Source organism: Sinocyclocheilus grahami, unplaced genomic scaffold (assembly GCF_001515645.1).
Source record: "Sinocyclocheilus grahami isolate Dianchi unplaced genomic scaffold, SAMN03320097.WGS_v1.1 scaffold31.1, whole genome shotgun sequence".
Lineage (NCBI taxonomy): Eukaryota > Metazoa > Chordata > Actinopteri > Cypriniformes > Cyprinidae > Sinocyclocheilus > Sinocyclocheilus grahami.
The window spans coordinates 4,013,554-4,037,201 of record NW_015505210.1 but is presented as its reverse complement, the minus strand read 5'-3'; the positions used below and the strand labels follow the sequence as shown (position 1 = coordinate 4,037,201).

At 37.3% G+C, this 23,648-nt stretch overlaps 2 protein-coding genes across 3 annotated transcripts in view; both read left to right on the top strand.

The window, feature by feature from the left end:
- LOC107575189 (solute carrier family 45 member 3-like) overlaps positions 1–20,501 on the top strand; it is a 22,368-nt gene extending 1,867 nt beyond the window's left edge. Inside the window, exons 1-5 of one of the 2 annotated variants that reach the window (XM_016261617.1) lie at positions 1,576–1,599; positions 11,266–11,605; positions 15,086–15,913; positions 19,138–19,403; positions 19,900–20,501. In XM_016261617.1, the coding sequence (XP_016117103.1) occupies positions 11,458–11,605; positions 15,086–15,913; positions 19,138–19,403; positions 19,900–20,319 (1,662 nt within the window). In that variant the 5' untranslated portion in view covers positions 1,576–1,599; positions 11,266–11,457 and the 3' untranslated portion in view covers positions 20,320–20,501. Of the gene's footprint in view, positions 1–1,575; positions 1,600–11,265; positions 11,606–15,085; positions 15,914–19,137; positions 19,404–19,899 lie in introns of those variants that run through there. The other variant, XM_016261611.1, reaches the window with a different exon arrangement.
- Positions 20,502–21,425: 924 nt separating this feature from the next.
- fgf6a (fibroblast growth factor 6a) overlaps positions 21,426–23,648 on the top strand; it is a 2,966-nt gene continuing 743 nt past the window's right edge. Inside the window, exons 1-2 of the mRNA XM_016261628.1 lie at positions 21,426–21,914; positions 22,509–22,612. Of these exons, the coding sequence (XP_016117114.1) occupies positions 21,578–21,914; positions 22,509–22,612 (441 nt within the window). The 5' untranslated portion in view covers positions 21,426–21,577. The remainder of the gene's footprint in view (positions 21,915–22,508; positions 22,613–23,648) is intronic.

The following is a 23,648-nucleotide window of genomic DNA, read 5'->3' as shown; positions in this document are numbered from 1 at the left end:
CCATGAAACAGCTTGAAAGATCAAAGACCATTTTTAATATAACTCCGACTGGATTCGTCTGAAAGAAGAAAGTCATATACACCTAGGATGACTTGAGGGTGAGCAATTTATGGGCTAATTTTCATTTTTGGGTGAACTAACCCTTTAAGAGCGTTCGATGTACGAATCTCTTCTGGAGTCTCACCTTTTAATTGAATAAGCTCCTAAAATCGGTCTGAACGACACTGACTCATTGAACCAATAACTGTCTTTCAAACGCATTATACACAACTCACCGACTCAACAAACCAAGAACCGTCTTTTTCAAATATTTTCGACTCATTCAGGTTGATTCAGGTTAACAACTCTTTATTGTAATCGTAATTTACAAATGTAATAAACAGCAGCCTGTACATTTGGGTTTATTGGAACGATCTGAAGCATGTAACCATGAAACAGCTTGAAAGATCAAAGACCATTTTTAATATAACTCCGACTGGATTCGTCTGAAAGAAGAAAGTCATATACACCTAGGATGACTTGAGGGTGAGCAATTTATGGGCTAATTTTCATTTTTGGGTGAACTAACCCTTTAAGAGCGTTCGATGTACGAATCTCTTCTGGAGTCTCACCTTTTAATTGAATAAGCTCCTAAAATCGGTCTGAACGACACTGACTCATTGAACCAATAACTGTCTTTCAAACGCATTATACACAACTCGCCGACTCAACAAACCAAGAACCGTCTTTTTCAAATATTTTCGACTCATTCAGGTTAACAACTCTTTATTGTAATCGTAATTTACAAATGTAATAAACAGCAGCCTGTACATTTGGGTTTATTGGAACGATCTGAAGCATGTAATATACCACAATATACTATAATAATGTCAAAGAATAATTTAATTGTTTATTGAATCAGTTTGATTAGTCAGCACCTATTATGTTCAAAAAAGGTTTTGTGAGACAGCAGCTGTTTCAGTGAATGTCTGCTGGTACCAAATGCAAGATAATGAACAAACATGTTGTATGTTACATGTTATCATGTCAAATTCAGATGTTCATACAAATCGGAATTAACTGAAGCTGCAAAGGTGGTTATATTTGGTCATATTTTCCATCCACCAGCATGGTTATTATGAGTCACTGCTGACAGCTAGACAATATTTATGGGGAGTCTAGACAAGTATTTATTTATAGCAGTCTCTCTTGACATTGTTCGCCTGAAACTATTTAATAAACAGAAAATGACACATTTGAAAGCTCATTTCTCTGTGGGAGAGTGTGTGCCACTGTTTCTTTTATACCAGATACACAAACATAATTTAATAAGTAAGATTTTTTTTCCATTAAGTTAAGCTGAGCATAAAGATGCTATAGGGCTTGAGATCCAGCACTAACAGGGCTAATCTGCTACTTCCTTGAGAAATGTTCCTCACCCGAAATTCCCTTGCCAGACCAGCTGTACTTAGCTCGCCTAATACTCAACAGCAGATCAGATCACGCAACCTGCAGAGCCTCTTAAGCCAGTCAGGGTGTTTTGTTTTCTTAATTATACATGCTCCTCTTTCAGCCCTCCAGACTGTATAGACTGAAGCATCTTTACCACCATGCAAGATGGTGAGTTATAGTAGATATATAGAGAACACATTTTGGTTGAAAGTTCAGTGGTGATGCTCCAATTTATTGGAGTCATTTTTACATTTTACTACATTGCATAAGAATAATAATAACAACAACAATAACTATTATTATTTATTGTTATTTTAAATTATATGTGCAGATACATTATATGTAATAATTTATAATAATTATTATTATTATTATGAAGAAAAGTTGTTTTGAATCTAAAAGACTGTAAGATTTATTTTAATATTTTTTTATTTAAAATTTTATCTAAAAATAATGACCAAATAAACTTTAGCAGTAGTATTAATAATAATAATAATAATAATTTGTATTGGTTTTATTTTACATTATATATGTTTAGATATTATATTTATATAACATAATAACACAATGCAAAGTTTTGCAAGCTAAATGAGTGTAAGAAAAAAAATTATATTAACAAAATATTAATTTTTTGTCTGGAACTCATTGCCAAATAGACTGTAATAATAATATACTGCATTATATATGTGCAGATAAATAATAACAATAATTATTATTATTATGCAAAGCTTTTGTTGCTGTTGTTTTTTTGCCTGAAACTCATGTCCAAATAGACTGCTTCAGAAACAAGATTATTTGTTGGTCCTTTTGCATATTTAGCTGTCCTCAGTATATCCAGTCACCCTGTTCCAGTTGCCCTATATTATCTCAACAGATGAGAAGCAGTTGACTTCTGGAATTTAGCTAATTAGGCTGCTGTAACTCGCCTTGTAACTCAACTAGTTTTATAAACTATTTTGGTGGAGCTCAAATTGTCATTAAAAGACACAAATGCATTCCAGAAATCATACACTTGCCTCAAGGTCAGAGTTTACACCACTAACCTGCAATACAGAGCTATTGCCAGCTGGCTAAAGGTGAATGATGTCTCCACGTCTACACCAAAGGGCCAAGTTTGCAGGATTCGGATGGCCGCCAACCAGTTTTGGAAAGTCACCTTCCATACTCTTGGCTCAGTTTATTCCTTTCAAGTTGTTCATTCCTTTAATGTTTGCTGGACTGGATTTCAGTAAATAATCGGAGCTGCCAGCGAAGGCCAGGCTAAGCTAGTGATGTCTGCTCATGTTAGAAAATGAAATATAGACTCTGATTGATGTGGTGTATTCTTAGGACTTCAAGACAATGATGGTGAATTCAGATTTTGTGATGAAACACTTTGTATTGCATGCCTGAGGGATTGCGGTTCAAATGGTTTTATTTGCCCGTCGTCCTAAGATTGCCGACAAACCTCCTATAACCCATCTTGTGTAAAAAAGCAAGAATGATTTGAAGGACATTCATTCGGATTCATTCATATTTAGCTTTTTTCAGTCATGTCACCCTCCCACTTGTAGAATAACATGATGACAATAGTGATGAAAGCCACTGAATACTGACACAGAATGTGGGAACACTGTGTTTCAACGTCGCTCTACCAACTGTTTGTTTTCTGCCTCTGCGTACGTGGACTCAAATAACTTTTATTACAAAGAACTGGGGAGTTGCAGCCTTGTAGATAGGATATTTTTGGCATCCTTTGAAAAGATTTTGGGATAGACTAGTCAGAACAACTGACAAGAAACTACGACTACTTTTTTGTATGTCCTTGAACAAATCGCCTTAGAGATGATAGTGATGTTTTTCAGCAAAGGTGAGTGAATTATTATTACAAATATTGTAATATTTCTTCTTATTATCAATGTTGAAAACAGTTGTGATGCTTAATACTTTTGTGGAAATCGTGATTTTTGTTTTAGGATTCTTTGATGAATAGAATGCTCAAAAGAACAGCACTTATTTTTAAATAGAAACTTTTCTGTCATTTTGATCGATATATGCATCCTTGTTGAATAATAGTATTAATTTATTTTTAAAAAGTCTTAGTGACTTTAAACTTTTGAACAGTTGTGTGCATTTGTATACATAAATTAATAATAATTAATCCTAAATTACAATACTTTTTTTCTTCCAAAAATGCACTTATTGTAAAACACATTTATTATAAATTATTTTTTTGTGGCTCGACTCGAAATCCTTATTTTTGATCCCTGAGCAAGACCGATTGATATTCTTAGGCAATGCAATCTAGGTCTTTCCATTGTCTCAACTGTTTATGACTTTGGTTATGAAGACAAATGAGTCAAGGTTTGCAAACCTATCATCATGAATGCTTTCCTGGGGCTTTTAAAAGCTACATTTAAGGATTTGTTTGTAAGATAGAACTGTTTAATGTGCCTCAGCCACTCATCAGCAACATGACTGCAAGATGTTTTGCATCTTAAACGTCCATTTTGTGCATAATTCAATTTAGAACCTTTTCTCAATGTGTTTTCATGGAGGCCTCATTACGGGTCGCAAAAAAGCATCCACAAATTGAATATCTGCAGTGGAGGCCCCAAAGCTAAGCTATTTTTCTAATAGCAAGAAATACTTTTATGCAGAGTATCAGGTCAAAATCAGAATGGTGTACATGGGGCCCTGAGGACAGGATAAATGAGACTAGTCTCAAGTCATTTTCCCATGGGGATAAGGCCAGATGTTGGTAGAGAAAAGCCACATTGACCGAAGGGTGGGAGAAAAGCCTCATATATAAACACTGATGCGTCGGTTGAATAAACAGATTCTGTATATGCCAGGAAACCCCCTAGCTACGAAGGGGATGAAATGGAAGTTTGTGATTTACTGTCCTTTCAAGTAACTCGGTGTCTGAGCGACAGTGAGAAATATGGGTTGGGGGAGAAGGTCTCTTTCATGTAGTGAAAAGGATAGAAGAGGACCTTTGATATCTGAGACGCACTGAAATCTTTGAAAGGATAAATTGTGATTTAAGTCAGTATGGCCATGTGCTTTGATGATCATTTCAGCTTGGCTATTGTGCCATAAATGTTTTTTGGTGGAGCGTCTCCACGTTTTGTTTTCAGTGAGTGTTTGAGCGCCTTATGTGTGTCTCTTTGACTGTACACATCTACACCCAAGTTATATTCCAGTGCCTTTTCATCTGAAATTTCTACTTGAAAGAAATTTGCACTGTGAGTTCAACTGTTTCCAAAACCATGACATTAACGTCTACAAGAATAGACCAGGTGAGTTTTAAGAAGTGCAGACAGTAAAAAGTCAATCCCTGGTTATGGATGGGCACATAAACATAGAAAGAGCTCCTGAATGATTGTAATTTCCAAATTGCGTCTCCTTTGTGATGGAATTTTCCACCCGGGAATGGCTGCGAGGGTGCGCCTGCTACAGTATAGACAACCTCTTGCTTTTGCAATGCATTATTTTTTTTATGAATTTTGATAAATGTGTTTGTTCTAAAATGGTGATTTTCATTTAGTCAGAAGAACCATGGTTTCAGCGGATTCAAAATGCTGTATGCATGAAGTAAAGTACAGTAAAATCTATTTAAAAATAATCATGGAATGATTTTGCTACAATGCTAAAGTAACAAGAAAAATCACACAGATTACGTGACTCTCTGGAATATTTATTTTGATTGGTCAATTGCAGCTTCCTGTAGTCAGACTGCCAAACAATTGACTCTTATGAGCCAGTTCATTTAGTGAATCAAAAAACATACATCGCATTCAGTGTACTCTGATTTCCAAAAGAATGACTTTGGTGAGCCGTTTCTTTTTAGTGAATCAAAACACATACAGCGCAAACAGTGTGGTCTGTTCCAGAATGAATGAATCTAGTAATACGGTTCTTTTTATCAGATCAAGAAATATACACTGCAACCAGTATACTGATTTCCTAATGAATGTCTTTAGTGAACCGGTTCTCTGATTCCAGAACTATCTATCTATCTGTCTGTTTTAGTTAGTTAGTAAGCAGCCATGTAATAACCAGGAAAATGTAAAATATTTTAACTCAAATATTCATTCTTTCATCCATTCATGTTTATTTATTTATATAAGCAACTATGAAATAACCCCTTCAGGGTGATACAAGGGTGATTATTAGTTTTTTTTTTGTTTGGAGATAATGGCTGACCAGCAGTATTTTTTCCTTAATTATTTTAGTCATACATAATACCCAACAGATCGACTGATTCATAGTCATAAACAGCCCCAAGGGCTGTGTTTCTCAGTAACTGGGAGTGTGTGTAGTCTTCTCAGAAAATGTCATCATATCTTGTGCTAACATAATCACTATTTAATGAACCAAAGATAGATGGCAGTAAACTTAGTCATCACAATAAAGACCAATAGGGAGGAGCGTTAGCACTCAGCCAAAAATGTACCACACACAATCTCTATCACAGCCATGCTTAAAGGTTATTCTGTAAATAATCAATTACCCTTGATTAACGATACTGGTGACATTTTAGTTATGTTTTGTATTCAACACTAGCGCAATAACTGTACCTGTTCGTTGTATCTACATTGAGTCATGCATCTTATCTTAAAGGGATCATTCACACAAAACTGAATACTGTGTCATCATTTCCAAACCTGTATGACTCTCCTTCTTCTCTGAAGAATGCCTTAGTCTGTTTGTGTTCATACAATGAAAGGAAATGTGGTCCAGATTTTTCCCCCCTCACTGTATGGACAAAAACAGTTAAATTCGGCTAACATGTTCAAAGTGCATTAGTGTGCAGGTTAGGTTTTGGTGTTAGGGATGGTTGTTGAAGATTTTGCCCTTGGGGTTGAGAGGTATAGAAAGGCCTGTCCTTATGCTCAGTTTAACCTGATCTGGGCCATTATTGCAGGGTTTTTTTTAGCTAGGGAAATTAGATGGATCAGGGGGTTGGTGGGTGGGCTGGACAAGAGGAGGGGATGGAGAGAATACAGTCCTGAGGTGGAACTGATATGAATCCGTTCTTTGTTTCATATCAGTGTTGGGCTGCTCTGCTGGGGGCCACGCTTAAGTGTTGTTTGGAGCCGGAGGTGACAGGATTTTGGTGTCTAAGAGAAGGATTTCTGCCCCATACAAGGGATTTTCCATCACACAGGTCGGGGCAAATAAGTAAGAGCGTTTGAAACTGGATACAGTTTGTGGACAAATAAAAAAAAACAGCATATGTGGTATGTGCAACCAATAGCATGTATTACAAAGAAAAAAAATATCACAGAAAGCGTCTCATCATTAGCTCTATGTAAGGTGACGTCCAATGCATCTTCCCACTGTTGAAGTTCTTCATAGTGTGATGGGTAACTACTACCGCATGGACCGGATCAGTGTTTCACACCTCTGTTTCCTGCTCAATCCAAGCCGCCCTTTTAGCTTAAGTTACAAGGGTTTACTTCCCCCAAAGAAAAAAATATATACAACTTCTAATCATATTAAATATTTAACGAATATAATCTCTGTTCGCGTAGCATCTGATCAGTTCAGTCCTCAACCAGGCTGGCGTGTGCCCTTCAACCATCTAGATATCACATCTGGAGATGCGTTCTCCTGAAGATGTGGCTTTGCAGGCGGTGAGGACTATCGGACAGAGTTCCTGTGGCTCTCCGAAAGGGGAACAGAGTCGCGTGACAGACACAGTGATGAAGCTGCTATGTGTGCAGTACACTTGGTTTCTGAAACCAAGCCTTCTTTCTTTGCGTGCACATTTGGGCGGCATTATGCTAATATTTCCACATAGTGAGGTAGATATGTGGGGGCGTGTTAGAACGAGCCGTTTTAGGGGGGGCGTGGCAGAGTCTTAACTTTGATAAAGAATATCTCTTTGGTTTTGAGACTTTAGTCTTTGCAACTTCAGGGATCTTATCTATGCACTTATGCTTATCTATCAGCTTGTAACACTCCAAAGAGAAAGGAAAACTTGAAATCGCATCATATGACCCCTTTAATGAGTGAGTCACTGAATCAACTCAACTGATTTGTTCAAAAACACTCAATTAGGAACAAAACACAGCAATTGTGCATTGCTTAGAGTCAGAATTTCAAAATAAACAAAATAGCACAATATTGTGCCTAAAATTTAAGTTACGTAATATTAACTTCCTGTTTGTTGATTTGTCTTACGAGGCGATTGACTTTTCACTGTTAGTATCACTCTGCTTGACTATGTTTGCATGTTCCAAACAGATTGTCAGTCTGTGTACTATTTGTGAAGGATTTTTGACTCTTTCTGCAGGTTACAGTTCAACAGTAGGTGGCGACAAGTGCCTTTTTTTAGTAAGTCATTGAATATTACTATCACGTGCGGGCTTTCACATGGAGCAGCATTAACTACACAGAGCCGTTGTTCACTGACAAGCTGAGCAAAATATGATCGTGGTTTTGCGTAGCTTGTCAGTGAACAACGGCTCTGTGTAGTAAATGCTTCTCCATGTGAAAGCCCGCACGTGATGGAGATTTACGGGTGATTACAGAACCGGCTTTACTGACAAAATGCGTGTTAAATATCGCATGCGATTTATCGTGCAGCCATACTATCAACCAATTCATTCAAAAACACATACTCATTCAGGAATAAAACGTGACATCTTTATGAGTGAGTTATTAAATCACTCAACTGATTAATTCAGAAACACTCATTCATTTAGGAGTTGAAACATTGCTACCTGTACTTTGCAGTGCTTGGAGACAAAAATGGCAGAAATAACAAAATAACCAGCAAAATTGTAACTAAATTATAAGTTACTTAATATTAAACTTTATATTGAATAGTTGAAAAAACCAGCATCACACTTAAATAATTAAATAATGCTTAATTGTGCCACAAATGCTGTTGATAACTAACTAAAAACAAACCATATCAGAAGTATAGGAGATGGTGAGATACTTCAACACATCTGCAAAAAAAGTCTATTAACTACGATTCAGGAAAAACACGCATTAATGTGCTTCTCTTTTGTAATAGTTGTAGAATTCTAGCCATTCTAGTCATCAATAAGAATATGACCTTGAAGGCTAGTTCTGGATAGGGGGACGTTGTCATGAGACGGGTGAAAAGCATGAGGTGGGGGGTTCTCTAGGCATTGGGACAGCAGGGTGGAGGTCCTACAGAGATGGACTGGGATAGACCCCTGAAGGGCTTCTTTTAGGACTGAAGTAATTGGTGTGAAATGGTTGCGTCTGTGGAGCCCCATTTTGGCATATGCTTTGTGCTAAAGTATTGTGCTTGTTTTTCATTGACCGTCCAATAATGGACCATATGATGAGATCATTATTAGATATTTCACAAATTCGCACAATCTTCAGCCTTTAATGCAAAAATGTGCATTTTTTGGTGGTGTAAGATGTTTAGACTCCTCTAGATTTAGATTAAACATATTTTCCTTATTTATTTAAATACTTAAAATAAGTCCCCTATGCATAATACACTGAAATACAGAATACTAATTAAGTCTTTGTTATATTTTTGGCTTTGTTTTGGTCTCTTGATTATAGCCCTATTTAAAAACTTTTTTAATGAAGCCCTATATACAAAATTAACTTGTAGATTTGAATAATTTCTCCAAAGTTTCTTATAGATTATTTCAGATAGAAATGCTTTCTATCTGCCAACGTTGAGCAGATGGCCCCCATAAACGGAGGAATGTAACACCAAATATGAATTTAGCACCTGGTTGTTTTTCATCCTCCTGAAAGGTGGCGGCTGCTCTGAGTGTTCTCACACATGTCTCATAATCAGATGGCAGGGTGGCAGTCAGTGCCAGAGAACCAGAGACGCAGAACTCGCCGTCACTCGTGGATTAATATCTGAGCTCAGGAAGAGCTTGATGTAATCGAGAGAGAGTTTCAGCACTTTAAACATTATCGAGAGCAGCTCTGTAGCAAATCAAGTTACCTGAAGTGCTTAGAGTGAAGTAAGTGATCGAATATGATCTGTTCTTGTTGAAATCTGTTTTTTAGTGATATTTTCTAGTGTGCTTTGCCTATCATTCAAGTTCTAGCAAAAATTATTTGCATTTGAAAAGCAAATAGCCTCTCTCTGCAAGGTCCGAATGTGAAAAGCTTCAGCGTGTCTTGTGTTGTTGGAAGTTTCGTGTCATTTTGAGAGAAGACGTCCTTCACCTGATTGACATGTCGTGCCCAGGAGAGTTGTGGGAGGAAATGATATTCGGAGAGGGAGTGCGTTTGTGTTTTATTTCATATGAGATGCTTTGTTTGCACATGTATGGAGAAGAACGTCAGGTTGTGGATGAAGTTATTGGTGGAGGCTAGCAGATCTGATGATAGACATGAACAGCTTGGCATAAAATAAACAGTTGCAACTAATGGTTATTTTGATAATCAGCTAATCTAATTAGAAGGATTTATTCACTATTCAGGTGATTAATGAATCAATTAATGTACTGTTCAGTTTTATATTTTTTAAGAGGCTGTGCATGTGCTAACTAACAATAAAGACAAGTTGATGAATATAATATGAAGAATACTTTTAATAAACTTGTGGCCAACCTCCTTCACATTTTTTTTCTACTTAGCATCCAACCTCAAAAATCGACAAAAACATCTCTCTTAACACTTTAGTTACCTTTGTTTTTTTAAATAATAATAATAATAAATAAATAAATAATTAATCAAATATAAAAAATTTACATAAAAATATTATATATATAATTTAGTTAGTGCTGCCTTATTAATGATTGTCATGTAGAGAGACTGTTTTGTATGGAAGCCAATTTCTGCCACAGAAACAAAAATAATTCTTTGTTAATTAGAATTATGCTTTTATAATTATAAGTCGAAAATATGAAAAAAAATGACAGTCATAATTATGAGATCAAAAATTGAAATTATGACTTAAAAGTCAAAATGACGTCATAATTGTCATATAAAAGTCAAAACTATAACATAAAAAGTAAAAATTAACAGTTGTGAGATAAAAAGCCAAAATTGTTTTTTTTTACTTTTTATGTATGACTTACCGTGTCATCATTTTGACTTTTTATGTCATAAGTATGATTTACCAAAGCGTGTTTTTTTTTTCTTATGTGGTGGAAAAAATAATTTTCCAATAACTGATTGTCTTATATTTTGTATTTTCACACAAATTGCTTTTTTTACATTTAGAATGTAAATAGATTTTGCCATGCTAATGTTTGGAAATAAGCATATCTCAAACACTAGATTAGAAACTAGATTAGTTTTCGTTTCAGTTTTTTAGCTGAATATTTAGCTGGATAGATTTGAACCTGAATCCATGTGTCTCAGCATGGATACCACTGTGAACTTATTTGTTTTCTAATAAACGGCTTTAGTTTAAATACTTTTAAACTTCAATTCAGACTCCTAGACTTTAAGTCAACAACCATCATTGTTTAAAACTGTTCCCACTGGAATGCTCCAGAATAAGCACGAATGACCTGCTGAAGAAAACAAACCCTATTAGTCATAAAAAATTCATAATTGCACAATCTCCCTCGGTGAATGAAAAGCAGCCACAGAGTAATGCTCTCAATGCACGGTTCTCCACTGGAAACGGTAAAAATCAGACTCATTAACATTGCTTTTCATGAACAAAGGCTGCTAATTAGAGGTGACAACTGCAGTGAGGAGGCCCAGCTCTGAGTGAACAAGCTAATGATAGAGAGTGAGGGGAATGCGGGCCGTCAGACAGGGTGACCTTAGTGTAGCCAGCGGGTCAGGAACGGAGAGAACAACATCTGCAGGTATGTGTTTCATAGTGTCCATCACAAAAACAGATCATGCATACCTTTTGTCTTTTCCTTTCAGATCAAGAATGCTGAAGACGCAATGGATCCCCTAGTTCATTTGAGCCCACTGAGAGTCCGAATCTCTGCTCTCCCACACCCCACGCGCCCACCTCATCCCTGGGCACCCGACCCTGCGCCTTTTGCCATCGTCTGGAAGAGTGAGTAGTTTTCTCACCGACACGGGAGAAAGGTGAAACCTTCCTGTGTAAATATGACTGGATGGAGGTCTCAGTGGCGTCTGGTCCTGCTCAACTCACTGACATGTGGCCTGGAGATCTGCGTGGCGGCTGGGATCACCTACGTGCCCCCTCTGTTGCTGGAGGCTGGCGTGGAGGAACAGTACATGACGATGGTTTTAGGTAAGGTTTCAGCCTAACCTTGGAATGTCGAACCAGGATTTATGATTGGTTAATTAAGGGCTGTGTTGTAAACAGCAAGTCAAGGTTGTTTCCCACTAAGGAGTTGATCCTATAATGGGGGCCATTATCATAATTACTGGCTAAATCACTCGCTGCCCCATCCAGGTGGTAATCGGGTGCTAATTGGAAAGCACTGGACTGCAGGAAGAGGCCCGGATGCTCGAGGGTCAGCAGCTATGTGGAAGCTTGTATAGTTTTACTGCATCCTGTTAAAATTCTATGGGACTTTCCTCTGGAATTTCATCAGAAAATAGAGTCATCATGGGCTACCTTAAAGCTGGAAGCCTGTTTCTAATATTGTGGGCTTGTGCAGTTGACTGTTATCTCTTATTTAAATGTGCACTTTTTCCATTTCTCACCCCCTATGTCCTGCTAATTGTGTTAGGAGTTTTGAGAAGAATTTTCAAAAATTTCACTTCTAGGGAATTATTTTCCTTATTATTATTGTTTTCCTTATTATTCCTTTGAAAAACTGGTAGACACAGTATTATGGAAAACTTGTAGACTAAATTAAACTTGATAAGGTGTCATGTCAAAATAAATAAATAAATAATTATATATATATATTACTATTATATACACACACACACACACTAGGGCTGTCAAGTCTATTAATCGTGATTAATCGCATCCAAAAATGTATATGTGATTTATATTATATATAAATATTAATATATATTGCATATACTTCTTAAATATATACATGTATGTGTGTGTATTAATATATAAATATACACAGTACACACATACAGTATATTATGTAAACACAAACGGTTATTTTGGATGTGATTAATCGCGATAATAATATATATGTATGCATACACCGTTCAAAAGTTTGGGGTCATTTAAAAAAAATTTACTGTTCAGTTTTGTACAGTACAAATATTTTAATTCTGCAAGGATGCATTAAATTGATAAAAAGTTACAGTCAAGAAAAATCTATTTTAAATAAATGCTGTTCTTTTGAACTTTCTATTCCTCAAAGAATCCCGAGAAGAAGAAAAAAGTTTCCACCAAAAATGTTCTGTATTAAAATATAATAAATATTATAAGCATCACAGCTGTTTTCAACAGTGATAATATTAATACGTGACACTGAAGCCTGGCGTTATGACTGCTGAGTATTCAGTTTTGCATCACAGGAAGAAATTACATTGATATATTAAAATAAGAAACTGATATTAAATTGTAATAATATTTTACAATACTGTAATTTGATGCAGCCTTGGTGAAGAAACTTCTTTCAAAAGAGTTAAAAACATTTTGAATGATAGTTCATGTAATATATTAATTAAAAATATGTATTTTTATTATTATATATATATATATATATATATATATATATATTCATAACATGAATTTAAATATTAGTATTATATATTTTCATGGCTTATATATGCCACTAGGCCACGGCCTGAAACAATTTAAAGTGTGCAGTTTCAAAGAGAATCATTTGCTTTTGTCTACTAGACAAAAAACTTAATGAGAACTTTGTTCATATAAAGCGACGTGAGTGATTGTTTTTATTTTTCATCCTAGAATAACAGCCCTATAACTCTAAATATTTGGCCTCGTTTGAGTTTTTTTCAGCGTGCCATTATCCATATGAACAGATGCATTATTTTGTGCCCACAAATGGCTTCCACATGGCTTTTGCTGTAAAAGAATCTCTCTCGATGACTATTTGCCTTGCAAACAAAACAGAAAAAAGTAGTTCACAAATGTGCATGTGGGCTGGTCACTTTGCAGTCACCAGACGGACAGAAGATGTGTGGTGCGTTAATACGTACTACACACCGCTTTCTTTGTCAACAGCTGCAGTGGAAAGCAAAGAAAGATCCTTTGTGTTCATTTCCATTCACAAGCTATATAAACTCATAATGTCGTTGCCATTAGAAGTGCTTTCAAAAGGTGTTGTGTGTGGTTCCATAGGTTTTGTTGGACTGTTTCTTAATGGAGTGGGGTTCGGAGGCATTTTATTCATTTCAATGTTATGGTGACCTGAGAAATAAATAAATTCCTTAGTCTGGGCTTTTTGGACCAGATTGATGAGTTGTTTGTGACCTCTTCTCGAGCTAACAGTGCATTATAGGTATACATTTTTTCCCTGGAACTTAAACCCATGACCTTTCTGTTGTTAAAGCCATGCTTTTCCATTGGAGCTACAGGAACAATTAGGATGACTATAATGAATTGCACTGTGTAGTAAATAAAAGAGTCATATGATTAATTGTCTTAAACTGTTGCAAACAGCACAAAGGCACCTTTAAAAAGAAGTGGGCATAATCCCACTCTCCCTCCACGTTGGGAAAAACAGCATGTGTTGACTTACAGGCACAGTTGACCGACATTGTTAAATAAATCTCTTTATGGTAGGCAGTTCCAACTATAGTATTCCTCACATTACACATGGTTTGTCAGTACCTGCCTTAAATGTGGTTGTTTTCAAATTTTTTAGGTGTGATTTAACACACACATGCTTCCATTTTCCGGTTTACAGCTCTTGCGGAAATGTGTTTTTGTAATGTGTGAGAATTTGCGAACATTATAATTATGCACCATGATGGCAAAAATTTATTTCAAAAACACTATATACTCTACTGTTCAAAAGTTTGAGGTCTGTAAGATTTTGTTGTTGTTGTTGTTGTTTTAAGAAATGAATACTTTTATTCAGCAAGGACACACTGAATTAATCAAAAATGACAGTAAAGACATTTATAATGTAACAACAGATTTCTATTTCAAATAAATACTGTACTTTTGAACTTTATATTCTTAGAAGAATCCTGAAAAAATGCATCACGGTTTCCACAAAAATATTAAGCAACACTTTTCAACATGGCTAATAAACATTCCAGGAAACATCTCTTGAGCAGCAAATCAAGGATCATGTGACATTGAAGACTGTATCATTGCAGGAATGAATAACATAATTAGATTTAACTTTTTACTTATAAAACAATTTTAATTTATAATAATAATGCTTCTATTAAATGCAGTTACATTTTTCACAGTATACTTTAACCTAATTAATGTTTTGATATTCTTTTTCCATTAAACGTACTAAGATTTTTACAGTGTGCACTGAGTAAACTGACTCCAGTGAACTTTTAATTGCATTTTGAGCATGTTCAGGTCATCATTCCACCACGCACTTGAATAAAAATAGCTGCTGAAGATCTAGACATGAATCGAAATGGGAATCAGTGCCCGACACCAGAGTCATCTGCTTTAATTAGAAAAGCTGTGGGGATGAGGGAGCAGAGCCAGAGACTGGTCACCTTAAACAACAGGCAGCATTACAGCAGGCTGAAGACGAAGCCAAAAGATAGAGGCCATGGCTGTGATTCTTTGACATAAATGTTGTCTCCAGTGACCTAAAAAGATTTCTTTTTTAATATTCATATACTTTTTCATTAGGTATTGGACCTGTCCTGGGACTTCTCTTCATCCCCCTGATTGGCTCAGCCAGCGATCAGTGCAACAGTAGCTACGGCCGACGGCGACCCTTCATATGGCTGCTGTCATTGGGAGTTCTCCTAGCCCTTTTTATCATACCGCATGCTGACGTGTTGGCTGCCAACCTGAGCTGGGGCAGCACCCGCCGCAACCAGGCTCTCCAGGTGGGCCTGCTCATCCTAGGCGTGGGCCTATTGGACTTCTGCGGACAGGTGTGCTTTACGCCACTGGAGGCGTTACTCTCGGACCTCTACCGTGAACGGGATGACTGCGGACAGGCTTTCGCTATGTTCTCCTTCATGGTAAGCCTTGGAGGTTGCATAGGCTATTTGCTACCCGCTCTGGACTGGAGCGGTGGACTCCTTTCCTTCTACCTGGGTGGTCAGGCTGAGTGCTTGTTCTCCCTCCTCATCCTCATTTTTGTGGTCAGCGTGTTAGTGACCATGAAGGTGTCCGAGGAACCCTCATCCACCCTGGAACCGGTGCTGTTGGAGCCCGGAGGGTGTATTCCGCGCTCATGCTGCTATCTGTTTCAGTGTAAGCTGCGGGCTCTGAAGTCCGGCCCACTCATGTGCCTGCTCAGGACTTGCTGGTCCATGACACCGGCCATTTATCGCAGCTACTGCCACGTGCCACGTGTCATGCGACAGCTGTGTTTGGCGCAGCTCTGCAGCTGGATGGGTGTCATGTCCTTCATGCTCTTCTACACAGATTTTGTCGGCGAGGGACTGTACGAAGGAGTTCCCAGCGCCGCTCCGGGTACTATTCTCAGGCAACGCTATGATGAAGGTTAGTAAGTAAAATCAAAATCGACCCTATTTACTTTCTTAATGCACATTTGTTGTCTTTATTGTGAGGGATTCATCAGTGTGATTAATCTTTGTCTGTTAATGTCACTTAGCCATGTAGGTTATTGTTCTGTTTAATCTAGTAATTGTTTTTGTAAACTCATATTGGGACTTGTATAGGGATGCTCGATTTAGGGGAAAAAATTAATTGGGTAAAAACTGCATTGTAGAGAGAGAAAAAAACATAAAATAATAATAATATGTGACACCGATGCAACTTTTAAGAAATATTGTAAAATACAGATAAATAAAACTAAACATTTACAAATATTATAAACGTAGTTATTTTCTTACCACAACAAATTATTTAAATTTAACAGTATTCAGAACGGGGATGAAAAGTATATGTATAAAATAACAATAAATTATAGTGGCATTCATTATAAACAACAATTATAAACGGCAAGCCTAAAAAAATGTATTTAAAGCAAAATAAGAGGTAGAGTGTACCTCTCTAATTCGACACAAATCTGAATGTATGCACTTTGCTGATGTTTTGTGTGCATGATTTTAATTGCATTATATAAGTTGCAGCACATTTTAGATGATAAAAATGTGACATTCCACAAAATGTGGTATATATCAATATGGCTTTATCAACCATAAAACTACAATGCCGATTTTTTATGGATGTCTCAATTTCTTAGTTAACATTAAACCTTAAACCTTAAAGCTTTTGTTTTGGTGGAAAACCGCATAGAGCTCTTACAACTTGATGGTTGGCACATGTTGCATTTCCAAATGCACGATATAAATGACAAAACTGCAGAAATTAGTTTGTGGAGCCACTCTGAGATACTGAAAACACCCAATAATGAGCTACTTGCGTGTAATCGAACACAGTGCTGCATTACACTCTGATATCGCATACATTTAATTAAATTAATTTGCAGTCTTTGCAATTTGATAATTGCATTAAGCCATATTATGTTTTTAATTAATCATGCAGCCCCTAGTCTTGTATGAATTGCCTACTTCTCATGATCTAATTATTTGTTAAATTTTTTTCAATTTGAATATCATTCAGAAATACATAACTCAGAAATAAATCGGTTGTGAACAGCAGTTCATGCAAATGTATTAAAGAGATGAAAATTAATGTCCTTCCAAATGTGACTGACTTTCTTTTGTGGAAAACAAAAAGGGATGTTTTGAAGAATGTTTCAGCTTTTTTGTCCATACAATTAAAGTCAATGGGGAGCAGTTGCAGCTAGGTGTTTAATAACAGAGCAGTAAGTTTCTTAGCAGAACTTTTCCAATGTACTGAACAATCTGAATCCAGAACTGTTTTGTCATAATGTTGCATTTCAAGCAGGTCATGTAATGTTTGATTTCCCAAGAGATTAATGATTAATGATATTATTTATTTCAGAGACACTCTCTGACTCATGCGTCATGCATTCCCACTTAGAGGCATTCCTAATGTTTTGTTAATGTTAAGGGACATTTTATTGGTTAATATTTGTACATAGATTCTCAGTTTTGTCTGGGGGCTCTCATTAGACAGCAAGAATGAAAAGAAAGGATATCAGTGTTTGTTTCGTGGAGTTAAGAATAATAACGAACCTTCACCTCATTTCCCTGTCTGTGGTCAAAAGGCAATTTTTTTTAACTGTCCATAAACTTGTTTTCCTGCTGTTTGTGGTCTGTCATTTCCGTCCTCTGGCCAGATTGTCTGTCTCTACGCCGTGAACTTGTATTCACCTCAACCTTAAATTTTGGTGGCCTCTGTCAGCCTGGTGCTTGAGCTTTCAGCAATGTTCATGAAAATAAATGCATGTATTTAGCTAGTCAACAACTAGCTTACAAAATCTACATCATGTTAAGCTAGCATCTGGACCTCTCCCACTGAGCTTTGACACCAGCAGAAAGCTCCTTTAGCAAAACATTTTGACAGATGTGGTCAAGATCAGTGTGCAAACACCGCAAACTGTGCTCCATGTAACAAAAAGTGTTTGAGATAGTTGTTCAATACAGTGAACATCTCGGCCCTGTGCAATTGTGTGTTTAAATTATGAATTCCTTCTGTGAGGAAAGTTCCTGGCATATTTGAAGTACAACGTCAAAGCCTGCAAACACTTGCCTTAGTGCCTTAGTTTACATTCTCCACTATGCTCAAATGGGCAAAGCAAACAGTATGAAATTACCTCATCTGTCAAAACCACAAGGGATGGGGATTGTTGTTTACCTGGACATGCAGCTTTTGAAAAGAATGGTGAGCCCACCGGTGTCCTTTGAATTTGCGCTATTTTGTGATAATTACCAGCTCACTATATATTATCAGTGTATGGAATCAGTACGATTTTTGAAGGAAGTCTCTTTTGCTCACCAAGGCTGCATTTATTTGATCATAAATGTGATATATTTTAACATGTAATTTATTCCTGTGATGCAAAGCTGAATTTTCAGCAGCCATTACTCCAGTTTTCAGTGTCACGTGATCCTTCAGAAATCAGTCTAATATGCTATTTTGCTGCTCAAGACACATTTCTTATTAGGTATGTTGAAAAAAACATTTTTGTGGAAACTGTGATTTTGTTTTCAGAATTCTTTAATGATTAAAAAGTTCACAAGAACAGTATTTATTTGAAAAAAAAATATTTTGTAGCATAATAGCTTTTCCTTACACTTTTGACAACTTAATTCTTGCTGAATAAAAGTAATAATTTCTTTCAGAAAAAACTTACTGACCCCTGAACGACAGCATACACACACACATACAGTGGGTACGGAAAGTATTCAGACCCCCTTAAATTTTTCACTCTGTTATATTGCAGCCATTGGCTAAAATAATGACATCATATTCAATATTTTGATCACTGGCAGCTTATTCATCACATCCAGCATCAAATGACAGTGACATTTATATTTCATTGCGTATAGTAATTGCTCTTCAGTAAAGCCATTAAAACCAGTTCAAACCAGTTCTATATATATATATATATATATATATATATATATATATATATATATATATATATATATAGGGTTTTTTTCAGGTACTTTGCTATAAACAACACTGAAATATTGTTAAGCGCAATTATGCAACAATATTTGTGCAATGCTGAGGTTCACCTGAATCAACACTTGAATCAGAATCGAGTGTTAATTCTAAACAAAACCAACCTGTTTCTCTAGTGAAATTCTCCAACATCACCCCTACAGGTATCCGTATGGGCAGCCTGGGCCTGTTCCTGCAGTGTGCTACCTCAACCTTATTCTCACTGGTCATGAGCAGGCTGGTGCATCTCTTTGGGTCCAGGGTGGTCTATTTGAGCAGCATGGTGTGTTTCACCTTCTCCGCTCTGGTCATCTGCTTGTCCAAGAGCGTCCTGTTGGTCACAGCTATGTCGGCCCTCACTGGCTTTGCCTATGCGACGCTGCAGACACTGCCTTACACGCTTACTTGCCACTACCACAAAGAGAAAGAGGTAGGCATTTCATACTTGCATATATTTTCTGTCGTTTCTTTTATAGAAAATAGCATCGTGTATGTACAATCATTGTTTTTATAATTGTTTTATAATTTTATAAATATATATAATTATTTTTTTTTTTTTACAATTTTTAGAAAGGACAACATTGTTTAAATATTATTTCACTAAATGTTGCAAGCCAGATTCAAACTGGCAGAAAATAAATGAGCACCATATGTTAGTTTGAATCCATCTTGCAACATTTCCTGATATAAAAAGCCTTGTTCTTTAGAAAAATGCAAATATATTTTGCAAAACTACTTATAAAAGCATTGTGAGCCTATTTATGTAACAAAAATCAAAATAAACTGTAAAAAAACATTTTCCTTATTATTTAATGTCATGCCTTTATGGTGCCTATACAAAATGGCAAAAAGACCTAATAAATAATAAAAACTAGATATATTTGTTACATATGTCTCACTTGCTTCTCATCACTAACATCCTTCAGGTGTACATGCAAAACAGCAAAACCAAAAAAGCGCACACAAATGGATTCACCATCGCAAGGGATTCTGTTTGTCTGACACTAGACAACGGCCCTGGAGATCTCAACCACAAGAGTGACATTTCCAATGGGCATGTTTCTTACAGTAGAGATGAACCAGAGTATTACCCACCTCTGCATCAGAATGGTGCCGCCCTTGGTCTGGAGTCAGAGGATTTTGAGAAACGTGGGGTGGGACTAGACTTTGCCATTCTGGACAGCACCTTCCTTCTCTCTCAGGTCTTCCCTACCCTCTTCATGGGCATGATCGTCCAGTTCACAGAGTCCGTCACCGCGTACATTGCCTCCTCTGCCATCTTTAGCGCCATTGGCATCTATTTTGCCACCCACATCATCTTTGACCAAAAGGACCTCAGAAGCTGAAAGAAACAGTAATTGTGTCATTTCACAGTTCACTTTTTACTAAGCATCATGTTAAATGTCACTGATTAATCTACAGAAAGTGATGGTTAAAAAAATGAGATGGGAAGAAAAATTACATTTCAATGCTTTTTTGCTTTCTCTTCCAAAAGTATTGGGTTCTCCTGAGAAACTGCATTCACTCACAAAACCTGATTTAGGTTAATTAAATCTGAGAAGTGGTGAGTTTTGATATCAGTCTCAAATATCATTAAATCCCCAAGGAAATTAAAATAAATAGCCAATGACTTTCTCCAAAAGAATCTTAGAAGTTATTAACAAAGCTAGGTATTAAACATTTGACCATACTGGGACCTCGCACTGTACAGGAGGATTACGTGCTGTACAATTATGCATAATCATAATAATAGTGATAACATAAAACGTAGAAAAATACATTTGAGTGACTCGAGTAGGCCTATTGGATGCGCGTGAAATTTTAGCATAATGAGACAGCGCCACCTGTAGGACACATAGCCTGCTGTCTTTAATTTTTGTGTACCTGCCAGGTGTAAAAAACATTATCTATCTATCTATCTATCAATAAGTGATTAGTCAATTAGGCGTTAGGAGTTCAGCTCGCGCTCGGACGTGCGTTACGTCCAACTACGCTATGTGTTTTTACTCAGATGAATAAATCAAGGGGGCATATTCAAAATATAGCTTAGTGAAAGCTTCCTGAGCAAACAGCACAGGAAGTGTTTTGCAAGATTGACATGGCTCCGCGGTGACAACTGGCCTGTTTTTACACCTTCTTTCTAAATAAGGAAGCGGCCCGTCAGGCATATGACCGCCGGTCCAATTTGGGAGCTGCCAACGAAGCCCATCACGCCCCATGTTCTCTCCCGCTCACTCTCGCGCTCGCGTGGATTGACAGCGATTGGGTTTTGGCGTTCGAACTGACCCCCGGCGCCGGTGAGGTCAGCGTGATGTCATCCCGAAGATCTCCCAGGCAAGGTGAGCTTGCATTTTGGTGAGTGTGTGGTGCTCCCCATCCAGAGAGGTGAAACATGGTAATCATCATCGCCGCCACCGCCACCGCCACCAGCTCAAGCTCTGCCGCCCTGCTCTTCTCATCTACCGAGGGGCTTATTGCGTTACACGCTCGTAGCCCCGACCTGCCTTCCAAAAATAAGCCCCTGCCACCATGCCGAAAGAAGAAAAACAAGAGTGGTATTTTTAGGGGCATTAATTTTGACCACGTGCCCCGAGGGTAAACCGGATGGCCACTGCGCAAAGGTTCCTCATCAGTATGTGCGAGAGCAGCGGGCGCTGGACGTGGACTGCGGTTGTTCTGCTGGGCTTTCTGCTTGGGATCGTGTCCTCCTACCCCACCTTGAACAGGACTAATGCAACTTCACCGGAGAAAAGGTGGGAGACGCTCTTCTCGCGCTCCGTTTTGGGGATCTCGGTGGAGAAATCGGACCTGAACTGGGAGAGTGACTATTTGCTGGGCATTAAGAGAGTGCGGAGGCTGTACTGCAACGTGGGCATCGGGTTTCACCTGCAGGTCCTGCCAGACGGAAGGATAAACGGTGTCCATAATGAGAACCAGTACAGTGAGTTGCATCCAGAAATGTCATGCATGACGCGTAATACCAGGGATGGAGAATGACTGAATGAACAGCTCTATATATATTAAATAAAAAATAATTATATATCCTACAGTGTGTGTGTGTGTGTATATATATATATATATATATATATATATACACACACACACACACTGTAGGATATATAATTATTTTTAATTTAACTTTATGCTAAATTAATATATATTTTAATTGTATTATTATTAGGCCCCTATTACTCTTATTGTTGCATGTGTCCTAAAGCAATGACATATCTATTAAAATAAACCCTAGTGTCAATCACTGCCGAATTTCACGAGGCTCAAACATGACACGAATGCTTGGACGAATTTAGACGCCAAACTAATTTTACCCAGCGTCCATCTGCTTGTCGTACATGCCAGAATTGCAGGGCTTTTTCCATGGCACAGTATAAGAAATGAGCCAGCATGGGAGAACATGCAGAACAAAGGCTCTGTGCATCCCCTGGATCCACCCCCAGAACGCATCCTACAGATTGAGTAAATGAGTTGCCGTGTGCCACATTGTCATGTATGTAACACTGATGTTCTGTTCAATCAGGTCTAATAGAAATCTCAGCGGTAGAGAGAGGAGTGGTTAGTCTATACGGAGTGAAAAGCAAGCTGTTTGTCGCAATGAGCAGCCGCGGAAGGTTATACGGAACGGTAGGTATGCCTGTCGTTTGATTTCATTGTATTGTGCAGAAAACGCCACTTCAGTCTTGTAGTGTTAAATGTGTCAGTGGCAAATAAGGATTCATCTAGTCTGAGGTGATAAAAATGCCAAGTTTAGTGGCAAGTTCTAGTTGGATTCATAAAAAATATAGATATATATTGATGTATTTATTTAATGGCTCTAAAATGTCAAGTGGTTTAACCATTAAGATAAACTTAAATATTTTCTATGAACTTTGAATACATGTGAGTGTACACGAATAAAAACAGTTTTCAACAAATATCAAGACATTTTCTTTCTTCGTTTGACATGAACAAAATGTGCCTTTTATTAAAGGTCACAACACCACCCAACATTTATGACTGTAATGTGCTGGCGCTACGAAATGAGGATTAGAATGTACATAACCTTGAAGACTGGCGACTGAACGCCTGATACTGAAGGTAAACATTTACGAGAAAGACGTGTAGGCCTAGGCCTATTTTTTCTACTGGACAACGGCCTTTTTATAGGCTACTGTTGTCTAGAACAGTGTTTCCCAACCGGGGTGCAGTCTGTCGAGAGCAGGGGTGCCGTGTAAAAAATCCCTTTTTAATATTTTTAAATTGCTAACATGTTCAAAAACGCATCTATTATATAATATCCATTTCTGATGTCGCCAATAATTAGAGATGCACCGAAATTCCGGCTGCCGAAAATTAGTTCACCGCTCAGGCTTCACTTTCACGTGGTGTGACGCTCTGCGTATTATCCGCTCTACCCGTTCATGCGAATCGGAACAGCAAAGTCCACTCAAAAACTGAGCCGACAGGAAACATCGATGTAGTACAGTATTGTTTCTGTTTGCAATAGCCCTACTGTGTTGTAACATGGTGTGGTATATGAGCAACTCTGGTAACGCTGCCCTCTCATTCATTGATCTGCTAACCGCTATGTTATGCTCACGTGTTCTGATAATAATAGCTTTCTAAAACATTTCTAGGACATTATTTGGATAATTGGTAAAAAAGAAGAAAAAGTTAAATA